Source organism: Castor canadensis, chromosome 6 (assembly GCF_047511655.1).
Source record: "Castor canadensis chromosome 6, mCasCan1.hap1v2, whole genome shotgun sequence".
Classification (NCBI taxonomy): Eukaryota; Metazoa; Chordata; class Mammalia; order Rodentia; family Castoridae; genus Castor; species Castor canadensis.
In genome coordinates, this window is record NC_133391.1 from 11,014,589 (window position 1) to 11,037,789 (window position 23,201).

General features: G+C 50.1%; 1 protein-coding gene and 1 pseudogene across 5 annotated transcripts in view; both read left to right on the forward strand.

Moving 5' to 3' along the window:
* Nucleotides 1–20,123, forward strand: part of Ssc4d (scavenger receptor cysteine rich family member with 4 domains) — a 41,118-nt gene extending 20,995 nt beyond the window's left edge. Inside the window, exons 2-12 of one of the 5 annotated variants that reach the window (XM_020156396.2) lie at nt 5,129–5,267; nt 8,900–9,098; nt 11,626–11,661; nt 11,871–12,176; nt 12,937–13,014; nt 13,519–13,833; nt 15,563–15,640; nt 16,352–16,426; nt 16,528–16,839; nt 17,724–17,801; nt 19,101–20,123. In XM_020156396.2, coding sequence (XP_020011985.1) covers nt 8,933–9,098; nt 11,626–11,661; nt 11,871–12,176; nt 12,937–13,014; nt 13,519–13,833; nt 15,563–15,640; nt 16,352–16,426; nt 16,528–16,839; nt 17,724–17,801; nt 19,101–19,417 — 1,761 coding nt within the window. In that variant the 5' untranslated portion in view covers nt 5,129–5,267; nt 8,900–8,932 and the 3' untranslated portion in view covers nt 19,418–20,123. Of the gene's footprint in view, nt 1–5,128; nt 5,268–8,899; nt 9,099–11,625; nt 11,662–11,870; nt 12,177–12,936; nt 13,015–13,518; nt 13,834–15,562; nt 15,641–16,351; nt 16,427–16,527; nt 16,840–17,159; nt 17,314–17,576; nt 17,802–19,100 lie in introns of those variants that run through there. The other 4 variants (XM_074075692.1, XM_074075690.1, XM_074075693.1 and 1 more) reach the window with 4 other exon arrangements.
* A 2,205-nt stretch (nt 20,124–22,328) lies between these two features.
* Nucleotides 22,329–22,928, forward strand: LOC109681594 (large ribosomal subunit protein uL11-like; annotated as a pseudogene).
* Nucleotides 22,929–23,201: the final 273 nt, after the last annotated feature.

Here is a 23,201-nt window from a genome sequence, read left to right on the forward strand (position 1 = left end):
TGCACCAGCCGTGTTTCCTCACCCCTTCCCTGCTCCTGTCCAGCTCTTTGCAGGTCCTGCCTGTGTATAGGAAGCTGAGGACCCGTCAAGGCAGCTAAGAGCTGTCACAGTCACAGGTCTAACAAGGGAAGATGCTTGGATTGAGCGGTACCAGGATTGGATTGGATCATACCAAATTCAACATCAGTGACGTATCAATTGTATGGCCTTGACTGAGTAATCTGTGGGTCAGACCCCTCAATCGTGAGCAACTCCGACAAGTCAAATTGAAATTCAATTTTTGTTTTGAAATTCAATTTTAATAAATGATGTTTTTATTTTTTGGTGGGACTGGAGTTTGAACTCAGGGCTTTGTGCTTGCAAAGAAGGTGCTCTACCACTTGAGCCAGGCCTATGGTCCATTTTGCTCTGGTTATGTTGGAGATGGGGTCTTGTGAACTATTTGCCTTGTCTGGGCTGGCCTCAACCAGAGATCCTCTCAGATTTCAGCATCCCAAGTAGCTAGGATTACAGGTGTGGCCACTGGTGCCTGGTCACTTTTTTTTTTTTTTTTTTGCAGTAGAGAGGTTTGAACTCAGGGCCTACACTTTGAGCCACTCTGCCAGCCCTTTTTGTGACTTTTTTTTTTTTTTTTTTCTGATTTAGGGTCTCAGGAACTATTTGTTTGGCCTGGCTTTGAACCACAGTCCTCCTGATCTCTTGAGTAGGGTTACAGGTGTGAGCCACCACCTTGGCTCCAGCCATTAATTTTTACCTTTTTTATTTATTTATTTATTTTTGTGGTACTGGGGCTTGAACTCAGGGCCTTCACCTTGAGCCACTCCACCAGCCCAATTTTCTGTGATAGGATTTTTTGAGATAGGGTCTCACGAACTATTTGCCCAGGGCTGGCTTTGAACTGCGATCCTCCTGATCTCTGCCTCCTGAGTAGCTAGGATTACAGGCTTGAGTCACTGGTGCCCAGCTAATTTTTATTTTTTAGGGATGTTTTGCTCAGGCTGGCCTTGAACTCCTAGGTTAGAGCACTCCTCCTTTCTCAGCCTCCTCAGTAGCTGGGACTATAGGCATGAGCCAGTACACCTGGCTTCAAATTTTATTTCTTTAGTGGTTTTACATTTTGAGAAAATTTTCATGTCACCTTTGCTGATGGATGGAACTTTATCTCAAGATACCCTGCAGAGTATTGTCAGTTCTTCAAACTTCCAGCCACTAATTTTTTTGTTCTTTCTTTCTTTTCTTTTTGGCGGCACTGGAGTTTGAACTTGGCCTCACATTTGCTAGGCAGGTGCTGTTACCACTTGAGCCACACACTAACCCTTTTTCGTGATTGATTTCGTGAGACAGGGTCTCACGAATTATTTGCCTGGGCTGGCTTCGTACTGTGACCCTCCTGATCTCTGCCTCCAGTGTAGCTAGGATTACAGGTGGGAGGCACCAGCACCTGGTTTTGGTTTGTTGCATTGAGACAGGGTCTTGCTATGTAGTCCTGGTTGGCCTGGAATTCACAATACTCCTGCCTAAGCTTCCTGAGTGCTGGGATTACAGGTGTGTACCACCATGCCTGGCTCTATTTTATATTTGTGATACTGGGGATTGAACCCAGGGCCTTGTACTGAGTTTTAGTGCCAATATCCAGGGAGAAGCTCTTCAATTGAGCCCATCTGAGAGACAAATCACTCAATGGAACCATTGTGTGGGTGGGAGGAGCAGAGGCAGCTGTGTGAACAGAGGCTTAAAGAACATTGAGTGAGCCTGGGAAGAGAGGCTCAGGTCACCCAGAACTTCAGAGGCCTTTGATCGTTTGGGGTGAGAATGGCAGCCTAGGGGGTTGTGAAGGTGCGAGACTGAGATGCTGAACTTTGCCTTTGGGGAAGGAGGCCATGTACAGTACTGAAGGAGAGGAATTGGAGATGAGTCAGGAGTCTACTGCAACAGTCCTGGCATTAGTTGTTGAAAGACTAGTAGATGCAGCCTTTATGGATGGCCTACTTTGTGGTGGGTCTGAGTGAACCTCAGGAAGGGAAGAATATAGAAATTGATGAATTTTTTAAGGCAATAGTGGGGACTGAGCACAGGGCTTCTTGGGTACAAGGCAAGTGCTCTATCACTTGAGCTATGTCCAAGGTCCCTCCTCCTTTTTTTTTTTTTTTTGAAAGAATAGCCCAGGCTGGCCTGGAACTTGTGATCCTCCTATCTCAATGAATGCTGGGAACTATTTGCCCAGGTTGACTTTGAACCCCGATCCTCCTGATCTCCGCCTCTTGAGTAGCTGGAATTATAGGCATGAGCCACCGTGCCCAGCAAAGGGAAACTTTTTACAGTGGAATGACAGCTAATAATCACAGGAGGACTGGTGAGTTTAGAAAATAACTATTTGCAGCCTCTCGTGGTGACCCATACCTGTAATTCTAGCACTTGGGAGGCTGAGGTAAAAGGATCTCAGCTTCAAGCTCAGCTGAGGAACACAGACAAAAAGTAAGAGAATAACCATTTGCAATTATCACAGTAGTGATGGAGTCAGGCAGGACTTACCTGTGCATGTTAATAGCGTGCTGGTGGAGGACTGGGGAATGACTCAAGTGGTAAATTTTGCCTAGTATGGTTGAGCCTCTGGATTCAATCCACAGTGTGTGTGCAGTGGTGTGGTGACAGAGGGAGGAAGAATGCTAAATTACATTTGAAAGAAAGAAAGAGAAAGGGAGGAGACAGGGAGAGAAAGAGAGAGAGGGAGAGAAAGAGAGGAGAGAAAGACCTAAGTTAGTGAAAGTGAGTAGAAACAGTGTATCTACATAGTCTCAAAGGATTTCTCGATAAACATTTGCTCATCCTGAATAAATAAGTAGTTACTTTACTGGGGTTGAGTCAGGCACATACCACTTTAGCCCCAGTATTAAAATGTAACCAGTCGGAGCACTTTGGCTAGCACATACCTGCAGTCCCAACCCTCAGTAGTCAGAGATGAGGGAGATCTCAGTTCAAGGCCAGACCAAGTAAAAAGTTTGTGAGACCCCATCTCAAACAATAGCTGGGTGTGGTGATGTGTATCTGTTATTCCAGCCACACAGGAAGCATAAATAGGAGAACTGTGGCTCAGGTCAGCATAGGCAAAAACACAAGACTCTATTTGAAAAAATGACTAAAGCAAAAAGGGCTGGGGCTGTAGCTAAAGAGGTAGAGCGCCTGCCTAGCAAAAGCAAGGCTCCGCTGGGCCTGGATGTGGTGGCTCACACCTGTAATCCCAGCTACTCAGGAGGCAGAGATCAGGAAAATCCAGGTTCGAAGCCAGCCCAGGCAAATAGTTCAAGAGACCCTATCTTGAAAATACCCAACATAAAAAAGGCGCTGATTGAGTGGCTCAAGGTTTAGGCCCAGTACTGAAAAAAAAAAAAAAAAGAAAAAAGCAGGGCTCTGAGTTTAACCCCCAGTGCACCAAAAAAAAAAAAAAAAAAAGTTACCATTACCACTAGTGGGCTAAATGGGCATCAGGTGCCCCCTGGTGTGGGGAATTGGGAACCACTTGGATCAGTTCTGAGGGATTTCTGCCAAAATTCAAAACCTGAATATGACCATACAAAAACATCAGTTGAGTCCCAGTAAAGGGATAGTCTATACAACATCTGCCTCAAGTCTTCATAAATGTCAGTGTTGGAGACCGGTGTGGTACAGCACACCTGTAATCCCAGTACTCAGGAGGCTGAGGCAGGAGGATGGTGAACTCAAGGCCAACTGAGCACCAGTCGCTCACACTTGTAATCCCAGCTACTCAGGAGGCAGAGATCAGGAGGATCGCAGTTCAAAGCCAGCCCAGACAAATAGTTCAAGAGACCCTATCTCAAAAAATACCCATCACAGGGGGTGGAGTGGGTGGTAAGGGAGGGGGTGGGGGCAGGGGGGAGAAATGAACCAAGCCTTGTATGCACATATGAATAATAAAAGAAAAATGAAAAAAAAAATACCCATCACAAAAAAGGGCTGGTTGGAGTAACTCAAGGTGTAGGCACTGAGTTCAAACCCCAGTGCTGCAAAAAAAAAAAAAAAAAAACAGTCTTGGGGTTAGCTCAGTGGTAAAGAGCTTGCCTGACATACACAAGGCCCTCAGTTCCATTCCGTCCCCAGCACTGCAAAAAATAAAAAGACAAAGTCATGTAACCTGGGCATGGTGGTACATGTCTATAATCCCAGCACTCAGGAGCTGGAGACAGAAGGAGTGAGACTGTCTCAAAAAAAAAAAAAAAAAAAAAAAGTCCGCATGTCCATTCTAAGAAAGAAAAGGCCAGGTACCGATGGCTCCCACCTGTAATCCTAGCTACTTATGATGCAGGGATCAGGCAGATGAAGGTTTGAAGCCCGCCCTGGGCAAACAGTTTATGAGAACCTATCTCAAAAAACATCCAACACCACACAGGGCTAGTGGAGTGGCTCAAGGTGGAGCGCCAGCCCAGCAAGCATGAGGCCCTGAGTTCAAACCCCATAGCTCCCCCCACAAAAAGAGTGTTTTGGAGCTGGATACTGATGGCTCATGCCTGTATTCCTAGCTACTTGGGAGGTTGAGATAGAAAGGATCATGTTTGGAGGCCAGCCTGGGCAAATAGTTCAAGAGACCCCATCTTCAAAATAACCAGAGCAAAATGGACTGGAGTAGTGACTCAAATGATAGAGTGCCTGCCTAGCAAGTATGAGTCCCTGTGTTCAAATTCCAGTACTCAACCAAACCAAACCAAACCAAAAACAAATCAGCAAGGAGATAGTGCGCTCTTGCCTACTGAGAAGCCCACCGGTACACTGGGGGTACTGTGTTGTCCAATCCCCAGCTGAGATAGCGTCGATCAAGGGCAAGTCACCACCCCCAGGCTGTCTCCGTGGATCAGCAGGGCTGCCCTGGGTGGAGACCCATCATCACTTGTGTGAAACCTGAGCCCCTGAGGGTGGGGAAAGCGGGGGAGGGGCTGCCTGGCCCAGAGAGGCCACGTCCCCTATAGCTCCTCCTTTATCTGGGTGCTGGTCCTCTAGGGTTGCTCTTGGTGGTGCTGGCCACCTCCACTCTCTCTGCCCCAAAGGCTGGGTGGGCTCAGGCTGGGGCTACCAGCTAGCTTCATGGACAGGGGCTTTGTCTCTGTTCTCTTTCCAGCTTGGGAATGACTAGAAGAAAGGTGTGTGTTGATTTGTATTTGGGGACTCCTTCCTCCTGCTAAATCTGTGAAGGCAGAGAGAGAGATTCCAGCTTGGATCGACTATAGAAGAAGGAAGAGCCCAGAACATTCTTCCAGGTATGACTCCTTTTCTTTTTCTGGTGTGTATGTGTATGAGAGAGAGAGAGAGAGAGAGAGAGAGAGAGAGAACAGTTTTAGATGGAGCATTGTCTTTGATTTCCCAGCCCTCTTCTATGATTCTGTGCCAAAACTTCAATCAGTCATTCAACAAACATTTCCTGAATACTCTATGCCAGATTCTACCACTGAATAAGATCTGGTTCCTGCCTTTGAGGGTCTACAGTTAGACTGGAGGGGAGGAAGAAGTAGGGGAGGGAGACAATAATAATAATAATAGGTCCCACACTGATGATGGGTCAGGCACTGGGCTAAATCTTTTACAAACATTAGTTTATTTAATGTAGCAATAACTGTAAGAGGCAAGTGTATTTATTACAAATGAGAACAGTGAGGCTTAGCAGCTTCTAACCACTGTGTTGTGATCCCTGCCTGCCCCGTAAAGAGACCACAGGGTCACAGGTGCCTTCATGAAGGGCAGAGCTACAGAGAGCCACAGTCACCGAGGGCAGGGATGCATGGAGCCTCATTTTGACCGATGTCCCCAGAGTATGAGACGGGAGCAGCTGGTGGAATGAACTTGGTGGGGGTGAGGCAGGCTTGTTAGGCCCTCCAAGAAGACTGGTGCTTGAAGCCGGTGGAGGACAGGGTCAAGGGTCTTTCCCCATGGCTCTTGGGCTACAATAGCAAGACGTAGAGTTGGGGTACCTGAGGGTTTCTACAAGGTTCTTTGGAAGCTGTTTGTCCCCATGCTCCGAAGATGGGACTAATCTGGCCGGGGACAGTGTCCCAGCAGGCTTAGAGGTGGGTGGGCGATGGAGAAAACGATGTATGCCCACCAGGCAAGAGTGGCCTGTGGTTCTCCCCCTCCTTACCATTCTTAGTTCCCATCTCCCAGCTGTCCCCAGCTCAGGCAGGAAGGACAAAAGGTGATTATTCCACTGGGGGCTGTCCTGGGCCCCATGAATGGAGCATTGAAAACCCCATGTCTGCATCCAGGTAGGTTTTCACCCAGTCCCCAACAGGACTCTGTGTATGCCAGGACAGAGGCAAAGCCAGGGTACAGGGCAGTGGGTGAAGGGATCTTCCTCAAATGGGCATCGTGTCCCCTGCACTTTGCTGTCCATGCACTGGACACGGGACCGTCCTCCCCACCTCTCTTCCAGCAAGGTGTCTGGGAGACAGCTGAATGCTGTTATCTCCTGACCCTCAACCCGCTCTGTGCCAGGTTGCCCTCCCACCTGTCTTTTGTGTCTTTCCTTTCTCTCTGCTCCTCATCGTCTAGAGTCCTGTGAGCTGTATCAGCCTCTGCTTGTTTGTTTGGTTTTGGCAGTACTGGGGTTTGAACTCAGGGCCTCATCCTTGCTTGGCAGGTTCTCTACCACTTGAGCTACTCTGCCAGGCTGTATCAATCTCTGAAACAGCTTCCATCTATCTCCAACAAACCCATCCATCATCTGCATACTCAGTGTCACATTCCTGCTAAAGTCCACTAGGCACCGGGCGCTGGTGCTCACGCCTGTAATCCCAGCAACTCAGGAGGCAGCGATCAGAAGGATTGCAGTTCAAAGCCAGCCCAGACAAAATAAATAAAAAGCCCACCAGGAGAAGGGACATGGATGTCGGGAGGTCTGAGATGCTAACAACATGGTCTAAATGTTTACTGAGTTCCACGTATAGAATTTATGATTTTTTTTCCAGTACTGGGATTTGAACTCAGGGCCTTGTTCTTGATAGGCAGGTGCTCTACTACTTGAGCCACTCCACCAACCAGTGATTTACCCCTATTTTATGTTCCTGATATAGCTGGGATGAGAGGCACTCCCCACCATGCCCAGCTTTCTTCTGTTGAGATGGTGTCTCAAAAACTTTTTTCCTTGGGCTGGTCTGGAACCACCTAATCTCAGCCTCCTGAGTAATTTGGGATGATAGACAGGTGCCACCATATCCAGCTGTTGGTTGAGATGGGGGTCTCACGAATTATTTGCCAGGGCTGACCTCCAACCCAATTCTCCCGATCTCAGCTTCCCAAGTAGGGAGGATTGCAGGGGTGAGCCACTGCGCCCCAAAGCTTCTGTTCAGTTTCGCCTTCGATCAGGTCTTGAGCTTTCACCCAGGCAGCATTAGATCTTGATTCTTCTATTTTGGCTTCTCAAGTAGCTGGAATTACAGTTGTGAACCACCAGGCCTGGCCCACTTGTTATACCTCAACCCAAAATTTAAAAAAAAAAAATCTTGGGGTGAGGGGTGATTCAATGGCAGAGCACTTGCCTAACATGAGAGGCCCTTAGTTGGATATGTATGTCTCACCAAGAGCTTGTCCCACACCCCAAAAGTCAGAGCATCCCAAATGGCACTGACTTCCTGCAAACCTTCCTTCACTGTTTTTGCAAGTGTTTATGTGCCACGGGAGTGATGAGTTCCTTAATATTTTTATTTCTTTAAGTTGACTCATTTCTCTGATTTAAATTAATTTTAAAAGGAAACTTTATATTGTTCTAATAAATAGAAAACCAGTCCTTTGCTGTAAATAGAAGGCATTGTTAAAAAAAAAAAAGAGAGAAATCAGTGAAGCCAGGTGTGGTGGTGCACACCTGTAATCCCAGTACTTGGGAGGATGAGGCAGGAGGATCTTTAGTTCAAGGCTAGCCTGAGTTACATAGTGAGACTGTCTCAAAAAAAAAATCAATGAAAATAAAACAACTAAGTGAGTTAATTTAAATGTCAACCATAGCACTGGCACCACCCCCTTTTTGTTTTTATTTAGCAGTACTGGGGTTTGAACTCAGGGCCTCACACTTGCTACACAGGCACTCTACCACTTGAGCCACTCCACCAGCCCTCTTTTTATGTTGGATTTTGTTGAGAAAGGGTCTCGAGAACTATTTGCCCTGGCTGGCTTTGAACCACAATCCTGATCTCCGCCTCCTGAGTAGCTAGGATTACAGGTGTGAGCCACTTGCACTTGGCTAACTACACTTTCTTTCTTTCTTTTTTTTTTTTTTCTGGTACTGGGGTTTGAACTCAGGGCCTTCACCTTGAGGCACTGCTTTTTTTGTGATTTTTTTTTTTTTTTTTTGAGATAGGGTGTTGAGAACTATTCTCCTGGGCTGGCTTTAAACTGAGATCCTGCTGATCTCTGCCTCCTAGTAGCTGAGATTACAGGCATGATCACTGGCGCCTGGCTAACTTCACATTTTTTGACTTGCAGTCCTAGAGAATAACTTCTGAGCCTTTGGGACTGTCATGGTTGGACCCAGCCTGACCTCATCTCCCACATCTTTGCCTTCCTCTCACAGCCTTGATTCTAGCCAAACATAGCTCCTCATTAGTTTCTATCTTCTTTCTTCCCTCCTTCTCTCCGTCCCTCCCTCCCTCCCTCCCTTCCTTCCTTCCCTTCCCTGTTTCCCTCTTTTCCTCCCTTCCTTCTTTCCTTGGAGCTGCTGGGGATGGAACTCAGGACCTTATGCATGCTGTCCCATGAAACCACACCCCCGGACCCCACTCCATCCTTCTCACCTCCCAGCTGTTGGTCCTGTTCCCTCTGCTAGGCATGTCAAACCCAGGTGGAAATGTCCGTCTCCCTGGTGCCCCTCCTGCTGGAAGTAAACACTGAGGATCTTGATTTCCAGATGTTGCAGCTGTGACTTCTCCCAGGCCCCTTGATGGGACCATCAGAAAGGCCATCCACTGGTTGGATGCCCAAGGAAGCAGAGATGCCAGTTGGTGCCCAGCCAGATGAGAGGAGCAGGAGGTGGAGGCCTGGAGACCGGGTTGCTGCCCCTTCTCCCCTCCCCCAGGCCCTGTCTGTCCTTTTCCTCCTGCCACTGGGTGAGTGCTGTCAGCCAGCTCCTCCTTCTTCTCTTTCTGGTTCTCAGTTTTCCCAGTATTGCACTTATGGCTGTGAGTGACCTGGATTCTAACATTCTTTCCAGCTGACATCGGCTCAGAGTTGACTAAGAAGAGCTTGAGTTTGGGGGCTGGAGGACTCAGTATTAGAAGTGACAGCTAGTGCCGGGCGCCAGTGGCTCACACTTATAATCCCAGCTACTCAGGAGGCAGAGATCAGGAGGATTGTGGTTTGAAGCCAGCCCAGGCAAATAGTTTGAAAGACCCTATCTCAAAAAAGCCTGTCACAAAAAAGGGCTGGTGTAGTGGCTCAAGGTGTAGACCCTGAGTTCAAACCCCAGTACCGTTAAAAAAAACAAAAGTGACAGCTAAATGTACTGAGTGAGTGGACAGTCAGGAGACAGTGGAAGTAGGGAAGGAAGCCAAGGCGGTACGCTCACTAGTGGGATGGCAGCTGGTAGAATCTATGCAATTAATTTTCCTAAACTCATGGTGGTGGAGCTCACCTATAATCCCAGCTGCTCAGGAGGCAAAGGGAGAAGGATCTCAAATTCAAGAGCCATCTTGAGCAAAGCTAGTGAGACCCCATCTCAAAAGCAAAAATGCAAATAAAAAGGCTGGGGGCATGGATCAAGGGGTAGAGCTCTTGCCTAGCATGCTGGAAGCCCTGGGTTCAATTTTTTTTTTTTTTGTGGTTCTGGAACTTGAACTCAGGACCTACACCTTGGCCACTCCACCAGATAGGGTCTCAAGAACTATTTGCCTGGACTGGCTTCAAACCTCGATCCTCCTGATCTCTGCCTCCTGAGTAGCTGGGATTACAGGTGGGAGCCACCAGTGCCCAGCACAGAAATCTTAACTCATTACTTGTTCTAATCAGTGAGTGAGTTAGTCCACATCAAACATGCACCTATATGTGACAGTTGGGGCAGGACTCATAGAGGTAAATCTTTTGGGAGAAAATTATAATGAATCCCAAACCAATTTCCACACTTAGGGCAGATCCAGTGAAACACTTCCTGATAAGAGGTCCTGAGGCCATCACACCTGTAATCCCAGCTACTCAGAAGGCAGAGATCAGGAGGACCTCAGTTCGAAGCCAGCCCAGGCAAATAGTTCACGAGACCCTATCTCTGAAACAAATCTTCACAAAAAGGGCTGGTGGAGTGACTCAAGGTGAAGGCCCTGAGTTCAAACCCCAGCACCAGGAAAAAAAAAAAAAGGTCCTGAGCACTGGGTATTGTGGTATGTACCTATAGTCACAGCTACTCGGGAGGCAGAGGTAGCAGGATTGCAGTCCAAGGGCAGCTCAATTGAAAGCTTAAGCTCCTATCTGAAAAACACAAACTAAAGCAAAAAGGGAGATGTGGCTCAAGTGGTAGAGTGCCTGCCTATCAAGTGCAAGGCCCTGAGTTCAATCCCAAGAGAGAGGGAGAGGGAGATGGGGAGAGAGAGAGGGAGAGGGAGATGGGGGGAGAGAGAGAGAGAGAGATGTACCCTGAATAGGCTGAATAGGGAGCCCTAGGGGACAGAGACATGAGACAAGTATGGCCACATTGCAAGGCAGAAGGTCGTGAGCCAGGCATTGCTCAGGCAGGCCAGTGTGCCCAGGGGTCAGAGGGCTGAGGGCACCAGGAAGGCTTCCCAAAGAGGAAGGTGCTCCCTTCTCCGTCCTGAAGGGTCCATGGAGCTGTAATAAGCATGGTTATCCTGAAGGGGCCTGGAGGCAACAGGAATGGGAGATTAAGAAGTAAGGCAGGAGCCAGGAGTAGCCATGTGTGTCTGTAATCCCAGCACTCAAAACCTGAGCAGGATGATCTCAAGAGGAGGCCAACCTGGACTCCAGAGTGAGACCCTGTCTCAAGAAAAAAAAATAATAAAAGGAAGTAAGGTGGCCAGTGGGGTAGAGAGTACTGCTTAACAATACATGAAACCCGAGTTCTATCCCCAGCATCTCAAAAAATAAAGTCTTGTCAGAAGACACCAGAAAGCTTTGTAGAGAAAGTTCTGAGGCTGGAATGCCTGGGTCTTTAAGGGGTGTCAGTAGAGTGACACAGGCAGGTCTGTGTCTTGGGCAGACCTTCTGGGGAGGTGTATTGACCATTGGGAAGGAGTGAGGCAGGGAGGCTGATGGGGTAGTCCCAGAAAGAGGCCATGAGGCAGCAGGGCACCTGTGACTGTCTGTAACCCTAGCTACTTGGGAGGCTAAGATTGGGAGGATCATGGTTGAAGACAGCCTGGGCAAATAGTTCATGAGACCCCCATCTCCAAAATAATCATAGCTAAATGGATTGGAGGTGTGGCTCAAGCAGTTAACCACCTGCTTTGTGAGTGTGAAAACCCTGAGTTCAAACCCCACTCCCACCAAAAAAAAAAAAAAAAAGCAGCAGCAATGAGGCTTTGGAAAAAGAGAAGTCCAAGAAGAGGGGCTGACTGTTAGGACCACCGGGACCAGGCAGTCGAAGAAGGATGGGCAGAGGGACCCATGCTCTTCCTCACTCTGTTTCAGCCAGCGCCCTCCAGGCCACTTCACTGCCTTTTCCAGGTGGGTACTGCTCCTCCCTTCCTTGTCATCACCTGCCCCCCAACTCAGCTACTCAGACTCCATGTGCCTTCTCCCACTCCCTCAAATTGCCTAACCTCCCATCTTACGGAAGGATCAGACCCCAAGGCTCCTGTGGCCTCACAGGAAGGTGGGCATTCTGTAGATGGGGCTCCATGACTCCCTTGGTGCCAGCTGAACCCTCTTCACAGAGCTGAGGCTGGTGGGGGGCCCCACCCGCTGCCGGGGGCGCCTGGAAGTCCTGCACAGTGGTTCTTGGGGCAGTGTCTGTGATGACGACTGGGATGTTGTGGATGCCAACGTGGTGTGTCGCCAGCTGGGCTGCGGCCTGGCACTGCCCGTGCCACGGCCACTCGCCTTTGGCCAGGGCCGAGGCCCCATCCTGCTGGACAACGTGGAGTGCCTTGGGCAGGAGGCTGCGCTGAGCGAGTGTGGCAGCCGGGGCTGGGGCATTCACAATTGCTTTCACTACGAGGATGTAGCTGTCCTGTGCAACGGTGAGCAAAGGACTGTGACCCAAAAGGGCAGGCAGCAGGGCTGCAGGCTAGATAAAAAGGGGGACTTCCCGGTGGTCAGGCTGTTCTGTTCAGACCAAGCCAAAATTACATCACTGCCTAGTGCCTGAGAAAGAGCCCAGCTTGGGTCCTGGGGTCCTTCTGGCCCATTATGCAACCTTAGGATAGAAAGAAAACCAGTGCCGCTGTTTCTTTGTCATGTCTGATCACCCCAGTAGAGCCCTTTTTTTTCTGTTTGTGGTGGGACTGGGGTTTGAACTTAGGACCTCATGCTTGTAGAACAGGTGCTCTACCACTTGAGCCATACCTCTAGTTCATTTTGCTCTGGTTATTTCGGAGATGGGCTGTCTCAAACTCTTTGCCTGGATTGAACTCAAACCGTGAATCTCCTGATCTCAGTCTTCCAAATAGCTAGGATTACAGGTGTAAACCATTGGCACCCATCTCCTTTTTACTTTTTCCAGCTTTTGCCTGGGTGGGCCTTGGGCCTCGGGCCTCCATCTCCCATGTGCATCTCCCAACACTCAAGGTTTTGGCAGAATAATCAGGATTTCAGGCCAGCCTGTAATACATAGTGAGACCCAGTTTCAAAAAAAAAAAAAAAAAGTTTAGAATTCTGGTGGCCCCTTCTTTCATATGCCAGGGTTCTTGACTTTGGCCCTCAGTGTGGCCAGTCCTCTTTGGTGAGGATGGAGAACAGAAAGATCTTTGTATCCTTCCTTTCACCCTGTTTCCTTCCCAGAATTCTTACCCACACAGCTATCTACAAGGAAGGTGTTAACCAGCAGAGCCTCCCCTACAACTCCTCAGAATGGGAAAGGTAAGTCTTGGGAGTCTCCCATGCTCTATCCTGGCTAGGCAGTAGGAAGACAAGGATTACAAATTGAAGGCTAGAGGAAGTGAGAAAGGTGGGGTGAGGGGCTCAAATGTAAGGCATGCACAAGAAATCATGACCATGTTGTAGAAGAAAAGGAAAAGGTCACTCCTTTGATGGGACAGCTCCTCTTCCTCAGAAGAGGAAAAGAGTCCCATCCATCAGATCAGGGAGGGCTTCATGGAGGCAGCTGTGGGGGCTGCACCTTGAAAGGTGAAGTTTTTCTTCCAATGTCCAGGAGATAAAGGTTGGTTTTAGGAAGGTGATGCACAATCAAAGCTGGCCGGACTGTGGGGAGGTAGTGCCCTGGTGGAGGGGGATGGGGTTTTGGGTCCCCCTGGATTTTGGGTCCTGGGGCACAGCTCAGTTTGCATGGGTGGAGGCCTGCAGAGTCCTGTGGGAGATGCTCTCTGCCCTCCACCCGCCCCCCCACCCCGTCCCCATCACCAGGTGAGAGCAGCGTGCGCCTGGTAGGGGGCGCGGGTCCCTGTCAGGGCCGAGTGGAAATCTTGCACGGCGGCCTGTGGGGCACTGTGTGCGACGATGACTGGGGGCTGCCGGACGCCGCCGTGGTCTGCCGCCAACTGGGATGTGGGGCGGCCTTGGCCGCCACCACCAATGCTTTCTTCGGCTATGGCACTGGACACATTCTGCTGGACAACGTGCACTGCGAAGGTGGCGAGCCCCGCCTAGCGGCCTGCCTGAGCCTGGGCTGGGGCGTGCATAACTGCGGCCACCACGAGGACGCCGGCGCGCTCTGCGCAGGTGCGGGGCCAGAGGGGTGGGGCCTGCCGGGGCGGGGGCCAGCGACGATGGGCGGGGCCAGGCCAGAGGGGCGGTGTTTGTGGGTGGGGCCCGTGGGCGGGGCTTGACGGCGGGGCGGGGCCTGGAGACAGCTGATAAGAGCCCTAGGTGCTAAAAAGGGTATTGGCTGCTTGGTGCTTCCCGTGAACTCTCCACGAAAGGTAAAATTACTTAAGTCCTGCTTTAGAAAGCGCCTGTCAATATCCCACAGCACACTCCATAGCTATGTAAAAATACTGCGGTATTGCTCTAATAAGAATAATTCTAGTAAGAATGCCTCCAGAATTTCCTAGCAATTTCCAAGCACTCCTCCTATAATATTTTAACAATACTGCAGAATTGCGCGGGAGGTACCGCAAATCACCTGGAACAGTCCTCTGCAATCCTGAAGCTCTGGTATTATTATCTCCCCACCTGGACACTCTTTAGTCTGGGAAGTGTTCTCAACAAATAGGAATAATAGGGCCAATAAAGCCATTTCACAGATGCGCTCCAATTTACGAAATGGAAAACGCATGTGGTAAACCAATGGCTATTACTCCCAGTTTACAGATGGGAAAACTGAGGCTCAGGCAGAGCCTCACTCAGCTTCACACAGGGCGCCTGGGGGAACCATGGCTGGTCTTGTGTTGTGGCCTTGAACACACCTTCCCCTGTTTTTTTGTCAGAACCTCGAATTTGCGAGGTAGGCACTCTGCCACTGGAGCCACACCCCCAAATCTTTGTGCTTTAGTTTATCTTTCAGGGTCTTTTTTTGTTGCTGTTTTGGATTTTTTGGTGGGACTGGGGTTTGAACTCAGGGCTTCTTCTACTTCTTGAGCCACACCTCTAGTCCATTTTTGCTTTTGTTATTTTGGAGATGGGATCTCCAGAACTATTTGCTGAAATGACCTCGAAACTTAATCCTCCTGAGCTGAGCCTCCCATGTACCTAGTATTACAAGTATGAGTTGGGTGTCAGACTTTTGCCCAAACCAGCTTCAGACCAAGATCCCCCTACCTCCACCTCTCAAGTAGCTGGGATTAAAAGCATGGGGTATAACAGCTTGTTTTTTGAGATTCAGTCTTGATAATCTTTTTTTCTGTTATGCCAGATTGGTCTCAAACTGATACTCTCCTATTTCTACCTTCTAAGTAACTGGTATTACGGGTGTGAACCACGACACCTAGCTCCACTTTGGGCTTTTTTGAGATAGGGTCTTGCCATGCAGCCCAGGCTAGCCCGGAACTCCAGATTCCTCTGCCTCAGTCTCCCTAAGGCTGGGATTACAGGCATGCACCACCTCGCACCCTACTCCCTTGCCCTTTGTAGTCCTATTTTATCTGTAAGATGGGGCTGAAAAATGCAAGCTTCTCAGGACTGTGCATGGCCCTCCCTAGTGTGCAAGGCCTTGCGTATCTCCATGTCTTAGGCACACTGGGCTTCTGAGAACATTGGACATAGAAGAGGAATGAAAGCATGTCTCTGACAGTTCTATATAAACTGTGAAGTGTACAACTCTGTAGCACAAATAAATTACTACTGACAAAGTAAGGCAGTTCTTGGATCTCAACCGGGACTGAGTATCCAGCCTTGGAAGTAAAATCTGTCATTTTCTTCTGGAAGACCCTCTTCTCCTCCCTGACAGCCCATGGCTGACCACAGGCCTGAACCTCAGCCTTTGACCCTACTCTCTTCTATCCCGCTCTAGTCCCGGGCCCCCCAACTCTCACGGCACTGCCACCTTCGGCCACAAGAGAAGATTGGACCTGGCACACACAGCCAGCAGGTAAGGAGCCCACCCTCCAGGCTGGGCTGGTTGGACAAGGCGGGTGGGACTAGGAACAGGGAAGGCTGTTCTGGATCCACAGGAAGGAGGTCCTAACTGACCAGGGCTCTGGACCAGCTGGTAGAGGTGGGTGAGAACACTAAGCAGACAGAAGTGTGAAACCCAGAGCTCTGGAAAGTTCAGTGAGGCAGGAGGAAGTAGTAAGAGATACCTTCAAAGTGGCATTGTGCTCAGACCGGGAATTGAGAGGCCTTGTGAAGAGGGTGAAATGGTGAGTCAAGGTTAGAACTGCTTTTGGAACTAGGGCTAAAGTTTAATTAAAATTAGAGATTAAGCCAAGCGCTCAGTGGCTCATACCTGTAATCCTAGCTACTTGAGAGGCTGAGATCAGGAGGATCAGGGTTCAGCCAGTTCAGGAGACCCCCATTTCCAAAATAAACAGAGCAAAATGGACTGGAGGTGTGGCTGAAGCTGGAGAGCTCCTGCTTTGCAAGTGTGAGTTCAAACCCCAGGCCCACCAAATAAAAATAAAATTAAGATTCGGATCATTCCAATCAAATTTCCTGGGCTATCTACTATTCTACACGCTAGACAGCATGATGGGTCGGGATTGAGGGGTGCGGGCGTGGCACATTTGGGGGTGTTCTGCGGAAGGACAGATGACCTCCTAGACCTCCTCAGACGTTCTGATTTTCCTCCCTGTGTCCGCAGCTACCGGAGTTGGTGCGCAGCCTTTTGGGGAGACAGCACTGTTCACCACAGCCTCCTGGGCCGCAGGGAAGAAAAGTAAGTGGCCGAGCCCGGGTTCTCCGCGAGGGTGGGAGAAGGTGGGACCCGGGCTCTGCCCCAGCCCAGCCCCTCTGGCCCCGGGCCTGTGCGCCCCGCAGGCGGGCGGCTGCGGCTGGTGGGCGGCCCGAGCCCGTGCCGCGGCCGCGTGGAGGTGCTGTACGCCGGGGGCTGGGGCACCGTGTGCGACGATGACTGGGACTTCGCGGACGCGCGCGTGGCCTGCCGCGAGGCTGGCTGCGGACCCGCGCTGGGCGCCACGGGCCTCGGTCACTTCGGCTACGGCCGCGGTCCTGTGCTGCTGGACAACGTGGGCTGCCAGGGTACCGAGGCTCGCCTGAGCGACTGCTTCCATCTGGGTTGGGGTCAGCACAACTGCGGTCACCACGAGGATGCGGGCGCTCTCTGCGCAGGTGAAGTTGAGGCGTGGCCGCGCAGAGGCGCGCGGGGAGGGGCGGAATGGGCGGGGCCTCGCGGAGGCGCGCACTGCGGCGCGGGCGGGGCAGGATCTGAGAAGTGGGCGGGGACATACGTAGGCACGCAGGGCGGCATGGGCGGGGTAGGATCGGAAGAGTGGGCGGGGCCGCGCATAGCACGCATTGCAGCGCGGACGGGGCGGAGTCTAATGAGGGGTGGGCGGGGCCATGCATGAAGGCTCTGCTGCATTGCAGTGGGAGCAGTCGGCTGAGGAGTAGCGCGACATTGCGACAGTCGGCGCGCTCTGCGGCTGCGCGGCAGGGGCGGGGCCGGAAGGGAGCGCCGTCTGCAGTTGCAGACTAGGGCGCGGCCCGGGAGGGGCGCGCGCGCGCGCTGTACAGCATGGCGCGTTCGGTTTGTGTTTGAGTAAGGGCGGGGCAGGAGCTGAGTCAAGGCTGAGCGAAGTTGTAGTAAGAAGTGGGAAGCCGATTGAGTAGATCAGCCTTCCCAGAGCAAGCCTGTGATCTTTGGGAGGAATTAATGGAAATGGGGCGTTTTCATAATCTGTCGAATGGTTCTGTTAATTGATTGCAGTGAGAATTGGTATCTCCACCCTCCTTTGGTGCCCAGGCCTACCTAATAGGGCCTCTTGTTCCTCCCCAAAGCCTTGGTTGCAAAGGAATCTGCCTTAGGCCTACGGTCATTTTAACACAACTTCCATTTCTTATTCAAGGATTGGGAAGCAGTTCTTCAGGATTCTGTGAAATTCTTTATGTCCCTACAAAGGGCTTCCCTGGGGAGAGTAGGAGGTGACCTGGCCCTAAGAACCATATTCCCCAATGTGGCAGTCATCTATTTTTCTCTGTTCTTGCTGAGCCAGGCCCAGAGGAGCTAGGACTACAAGTCCAGCAGGACGGTTCTGAGACCACCCGGATGCCCACTCCTCGGCCTAGGGACGGTAGGTGCCTACACCCACATAAAAGTGAAGTAGAGGCATCAGGATTGGATAGACTTGGATTGAGGGAAGTCACAGCCTGGGTTACATCAACTCAGCAGATTTGTACCAGGTCCTGGAACCCTGTCTTTTTGTGCTGGCCTCAGGCCTCAATAGGGGTGTGGTGTCCAGAGAGAAGGAAAAAGACTTTGAACTAGAGCAGTTTAGACATTTATAAAGTTGGGATCAAAATGAGGGCATAGAGATCCTGTCCTGAGGTAAGCAAAGAAAGAAATCATAATTTATGCTGGGTGTGGTAGCTCACACCTGTAATCCCAGTTACTGGGAAACAGAGATTGGGAGGATTGTGGTTGGAGGCCAGCCCAGGCAAAAGCCTGAGACTACATGAAAAATAAGTCAAATAAATAAAGGCTGGGGTGTTTTATGCTTTTGCTCAGCCAAAACAGAAAACAAGGGGAAGGGGAATAACCTTAATTCCTCTTTGATGGGGTTTCTGTCACAGCATCCAATCCTGCCTTCCTCTACCTGGATCTGGGAGACTCAGAGGTTCCCTGTAAATGAGGCATCTACTCTTTCCTGACTATTTTGGGATCCCCAAGAAAATGGAAAGCAGTGGGGTGGAGCAGTTCTTTTCTTAGCTCAAGTGGTAGAGTGCCTGCCTAGCAAGTGTATGGTCCTGAGTTCAAACCCCAATACCACTACCTCCAAAAAAAAAGAATTCAGAATTTAGCTCAGGGAGTCCAGGGTGGAAGCAGCGAGACTACAGTGACCTTAGAGGACATAAAAGGACATGACCACTGTCTCCAAACAGCTAGCCTGGGGCTAAGGTACTAGCATTGTGAGCAGAGGCCTAGGGAGAGAGAGCAGACCATGTTTTCACACTTTTGTTCCAGTTCTCAGTCTGGGTCTGAACTTGCTACCCATCTGAATTTAATGTCATTTATCCTCATGGGGGCTTCAAAAGGAAGGGCGTGTGTCCTACCACCACCCTTGGCCTGTGTCTACCACTTACTTGGCCTAGCATGGAAGTGTCTGATATGAGCCAGTGTTTTCTTTTCTTTTTTTTTTTTTTTTTTTGTGGTTCTGAGGTTTGAACTTAGACCCTATTCCTTGAGCCACTCCACCAGCCATTTTCTATGATGTGTATTTTCGAGATAGGGCCTCACGAACTATTCACCCAGGCTGGCTTCGAACTGAGTTCCTCCTGATCTCTGTCTCCTAAGTAGCAAGGATTACAGGCATAAGCCACTGGTGCCAAGCTTGGATCAGCCCTTTCTAACCCCAGGACTTGTCCCCACACAGGACACCTACGTCTGGCCAGCGGAGCCCACCGATGTGAAGGGCGAGTAGAGCTCTTCCTAGGGCAACGGTGGGGCACTGTCTGTGATGATGCTTGGGACCTCCGAGCAGCTGGTGTCCTGTGCCGCCAGCTGGGCTGTGGCCAGGCCCTGGCAGCTCCTGGTGAGGCCCACTTTGGCCCAGGCCGAGGCCCTATCCTTCTGGACAATGTCAAGTGCCGTGGAGATGAGAGCACCCTGCTGCTCTGCTCTCACATCCGCTGGGATGCCCACAACTGTGACCACAGTGAGGATGCCAGTGTCCTGTGCTGGCCATCGTGACCCAGTTGACTTTGGAGCCCACCTCTTTCCAGGAAGCCTAATATGACCTACCCCTCCTCCTCCAGGAAGCCCCCCTGTAACTTCTGCTGTTCACTTTGTCCCTCTCTCCCCTTGTCTGGGAGAGAGGCTGCCCAGATGGTATAGCCCTGCCTGGGGGAGCCTGGGGCTGTACCCCCAACAACTTACTGTGTGACGATTATGGGCCCAGCATAATGAAAGCACTCATATTTTGCTCAGCCAAAACAGAAAATAGAAGGAAGGGCAGTGACCGTAACTCCTCTTTGATGGAGTTTCTGTTACAGTACCCAACCCTGCCTTCCTCTACCCAGATCCAAGGAGGATCAGGGGTCTCTGGAAACGGGGCCTCTACCCTTTCCCTGACCTATCTTGGGATCCTCCAAGAAAAGGGAAGGCAGGAGAGAGGGCCAGTATCTCTTTCTTTAGACTCACTGGGGCTGCACAGGAACCTGAACCATTACTTTTCCCTGTTTGGTGAGAGCCTGGACTCAGATGGTGCTCAGCTGGACAAGGAGCTGGAGGGGCCAAAGCACGGACAGTGGCCCCTCCCTACAGCTGGAACCAGCATCTTCAATTTACTGCCCCCACACACAGAGCCTGCACTTTGCAGTAGCAAAGACACATGGGGCCCTGTTGCCACCCATTCATAGGTGCCAAGTCAATAAAGCATTGTCCCTATGTCTTTTAACCAGGGTCCTTGTTTTTGCAGCCATGCATTATTTGGGAAAGGAGGAGGAAAGACTTCAGGCAGGTCTCTCAGGAGGAAACCAGACTGGGGCTAGAGGACAGCAACCCAAGAGCCACCATGGGCTCTCGGCAGGCGCATCACATCCAGGAAATGCTGATTCACCATGGCAGGTCTCCAAAGCCCCTAAGAATCTTCTGGCCTTCTCCTCTTTCCTTTTCCATATGCAGAAATTGAGTGAAAGGAAGGAGTTTGCTCAAGGTCACATAGCAAGGTGTAGGAGTCACTGAAAGAGAAAAAAATTCCTTAGAGGAGACTGCAAGGAAGATGGGGAACAAACCATTGTTGGGGCTCCCCCCAGGCTGCCCTTGGGGCATCGCATGGACGTGCTCTGCCTCTGCTCACGCTGGCCCCAGAAGTGGGCAATCCTGCTAGAGCTTCTCTCTCTCTCCACCCCAGGCTGTGTGACTAGCCAGTATCAGCTGTCCAGGGTCAAGACCCCACCCTTCAGGTCCAGCCCTCAGGGTCCAGATTAGCTTCCTCTTACTCCTAGAACAAATGGTCACATGTCCCACAGATTGACTATCTTCCTGTTCTCCAGGTCATAAGTCTGAATTGGGTCTCCTGGGATAAATTCAAGGTGTCAGCAGGAAGGTTTTTCTGGGGTATGGAGGGGAGAATCTACTTACCTTACCTTTTCCAGCATCTAGAAACTGGGTTTTTTTTTGTTTGTTTTTTGAGGTACTAGGGTTTGAACTCAGGACCTACACCTTGAGTCATTCTACCAACCCTTTTTTTTGTGATTTTTTTTTTTTTTTTTGAGATAGGGTGCCTCTTGCCTGTGCTTGCTTTGAACCTCGATCCTCCTGATCTCTGCCTCCTGAATAGCTAGGATTACAGGCGTGAGCCACTGGTGCCCGGCTAGAAGCTGCCTAGGCTGCTTGTGACTTCCTGCAGCCAGGAATCACATTGCTCTGACCTCTGCTTTCTCATGCTCCTCTCCTTAACCATGCCTCCTTTCTCTTCAAATGAACTTGACTCTATGCCTCCTTTCCAATACTGGATGTGTCTTCTGCATGCTAGGCAAGCGCTGTACTACTGAGTCACACCCCCAGCCTCTTTTCATTGGTGGGATTGGGGTTTGAACTCGGGGTTTTGTGCTTGCAAAGCAGGAGCTTTATCACTTTTTTTTTTTTGCAGAGCTGGGGCTTGAACTCAGGGGCCTTCACTTTGAGCCATTTCACCAGGCCCTTTTTTTGTGTTGGGCTTTTCGAGATAGGGTCTCAGGAACTATTTGCCCGGGCTGGCTTTGAATTGAGATCCTCCTGATCTCTGCCTCCTGAGTAGCTGGGATTACAGGCATGAGTCACCCTCACCCAGCTGCAAGAACTCATCACTTGAGCCACACTCCAGTTCATTTTGCTCTGGTTATTTTGGAGATCAGAGTCTCTGGAACTGTTTGCCTGGGCTGGCCTTGAACCTTAATCCTCCCAGTCTCAACCTCCCAAGTAGTTAGGATTACAAACATAAGTCACTGGTGCCTGTCTCTTTTCATCTTTTATTTATTTATTTATTTATTTTTGTGGTACTGGGGTTTGAACTCATGGGCCTTCACCTTGAGCCATTCCATTGTCCCTTTTTTGTGATAGGTTTTGTTGAGATAGGGTCCTGAACTATTTCCCCAGGCTGGCTTACAGGCCTGAGCCACCAGTGCCTGGCTGTTTTTATCTTTTTTTTTTTTTCCTCCTTTTTCTCTTTTAAGGTCTCCTGTGATTATGTTAAATGCACCTGGACAAGCCAGGGCCATCTTCCCCTTTCAAGGTTCTTAGCTTAGACACATTGCAGGATCCCTTTAGCCATGGAAAGGAACATTCACAGGCTCTAAGGATTGACACAGGGATATCTTTGTGGGCTCCTTATTCTGCCTTCTTTAACTCCAAACTTGGGTCCTTGCTCCCAGCCAAGGAGTGAGGTGGACGCTTTGGCTCCCAACACCATCAGTTGCTGGCAGGAGTGCCTTTGTCTCCACTTGCCAAGAAGCTCCCTGAAACCCACTGTGTCATCAGAGGAATGAAAATGCTTAAGAATTTGGGGAGTCTAGCCGGGTGTGGTGGGGAATGTGTGTAATCCCAGTGCTCAGAGGTAGAGACCGGGAGAATCTCAAGTTTAGGACAAAAAGATAGTAGTGAAACTCTACCTCAAAAACAAAATGCAGCTTTTTTTTGTCTTTTGGCTTGGAGGAGGCAAAGGTGCAACTTCCTTTGGTTGTCGCAAATCTGGGTTCATCCCACACCATCCACCTTCACCATGCCGCCCAAGTTCAACCCCAACGAGATCAAAGTCGTGTACCTGAGGTGCACCGGTGTGAGATCAGTGTCACTTCTGCCATGGCCCCTAAGATCGGCCCCTTGGGTCTGTCTCCAAAAAAGGTTGGTGATGAAGTCACCAAGGCAACGGTGATTGGAAGAGTCTGAGGATTACAGTGAAACTGACCATTCAGAACAGGCCCAGATTGAGGTCCTGCCTTCTGCCTCTGCTCTGATCATCAAAGCCCTCAAGGAGCCCCCAAGAGACAGAAAGAAACAGAAGAACATTAAACACAGTGGAAACATCACCTTCGATGAGACTGTCAACACTGCTGGATAGATGCGTCACAGATCATTAGCCAGAGAGCTTTCTGGAACGATTAAAGAAATCCTGGGCACTGCACAATCTATGGGCTGCAATATGGATGACTGTCACCCTCATGACATCATAGGTGACATCATAGGTTACATCAGTGGTGCAATGGAATGCCCAGCTGGTTAGGAAGTACAAGAGAAAATATTTCAATTAAAGATCATCTGGGCTTGTACCTTGAATAAAAGAAAAAATGCAAACAAAAGGGCTGGGGAAGCAATCGAGAGCTGCCTAGCACTGGAAGCCCTGGGTTCAATTCACAGTACTGCAAAAAAAAAAAAAATTAGGCAGTAGCGCTGAGCATGGTGGTGCACAACTGTAATCACAGCACTCAGAGGTAGAGGTAGAAGGAGCCAGCCTGGGCTACACAGTGAGACCCTGTCTCAGAAAAATCAAAACAGC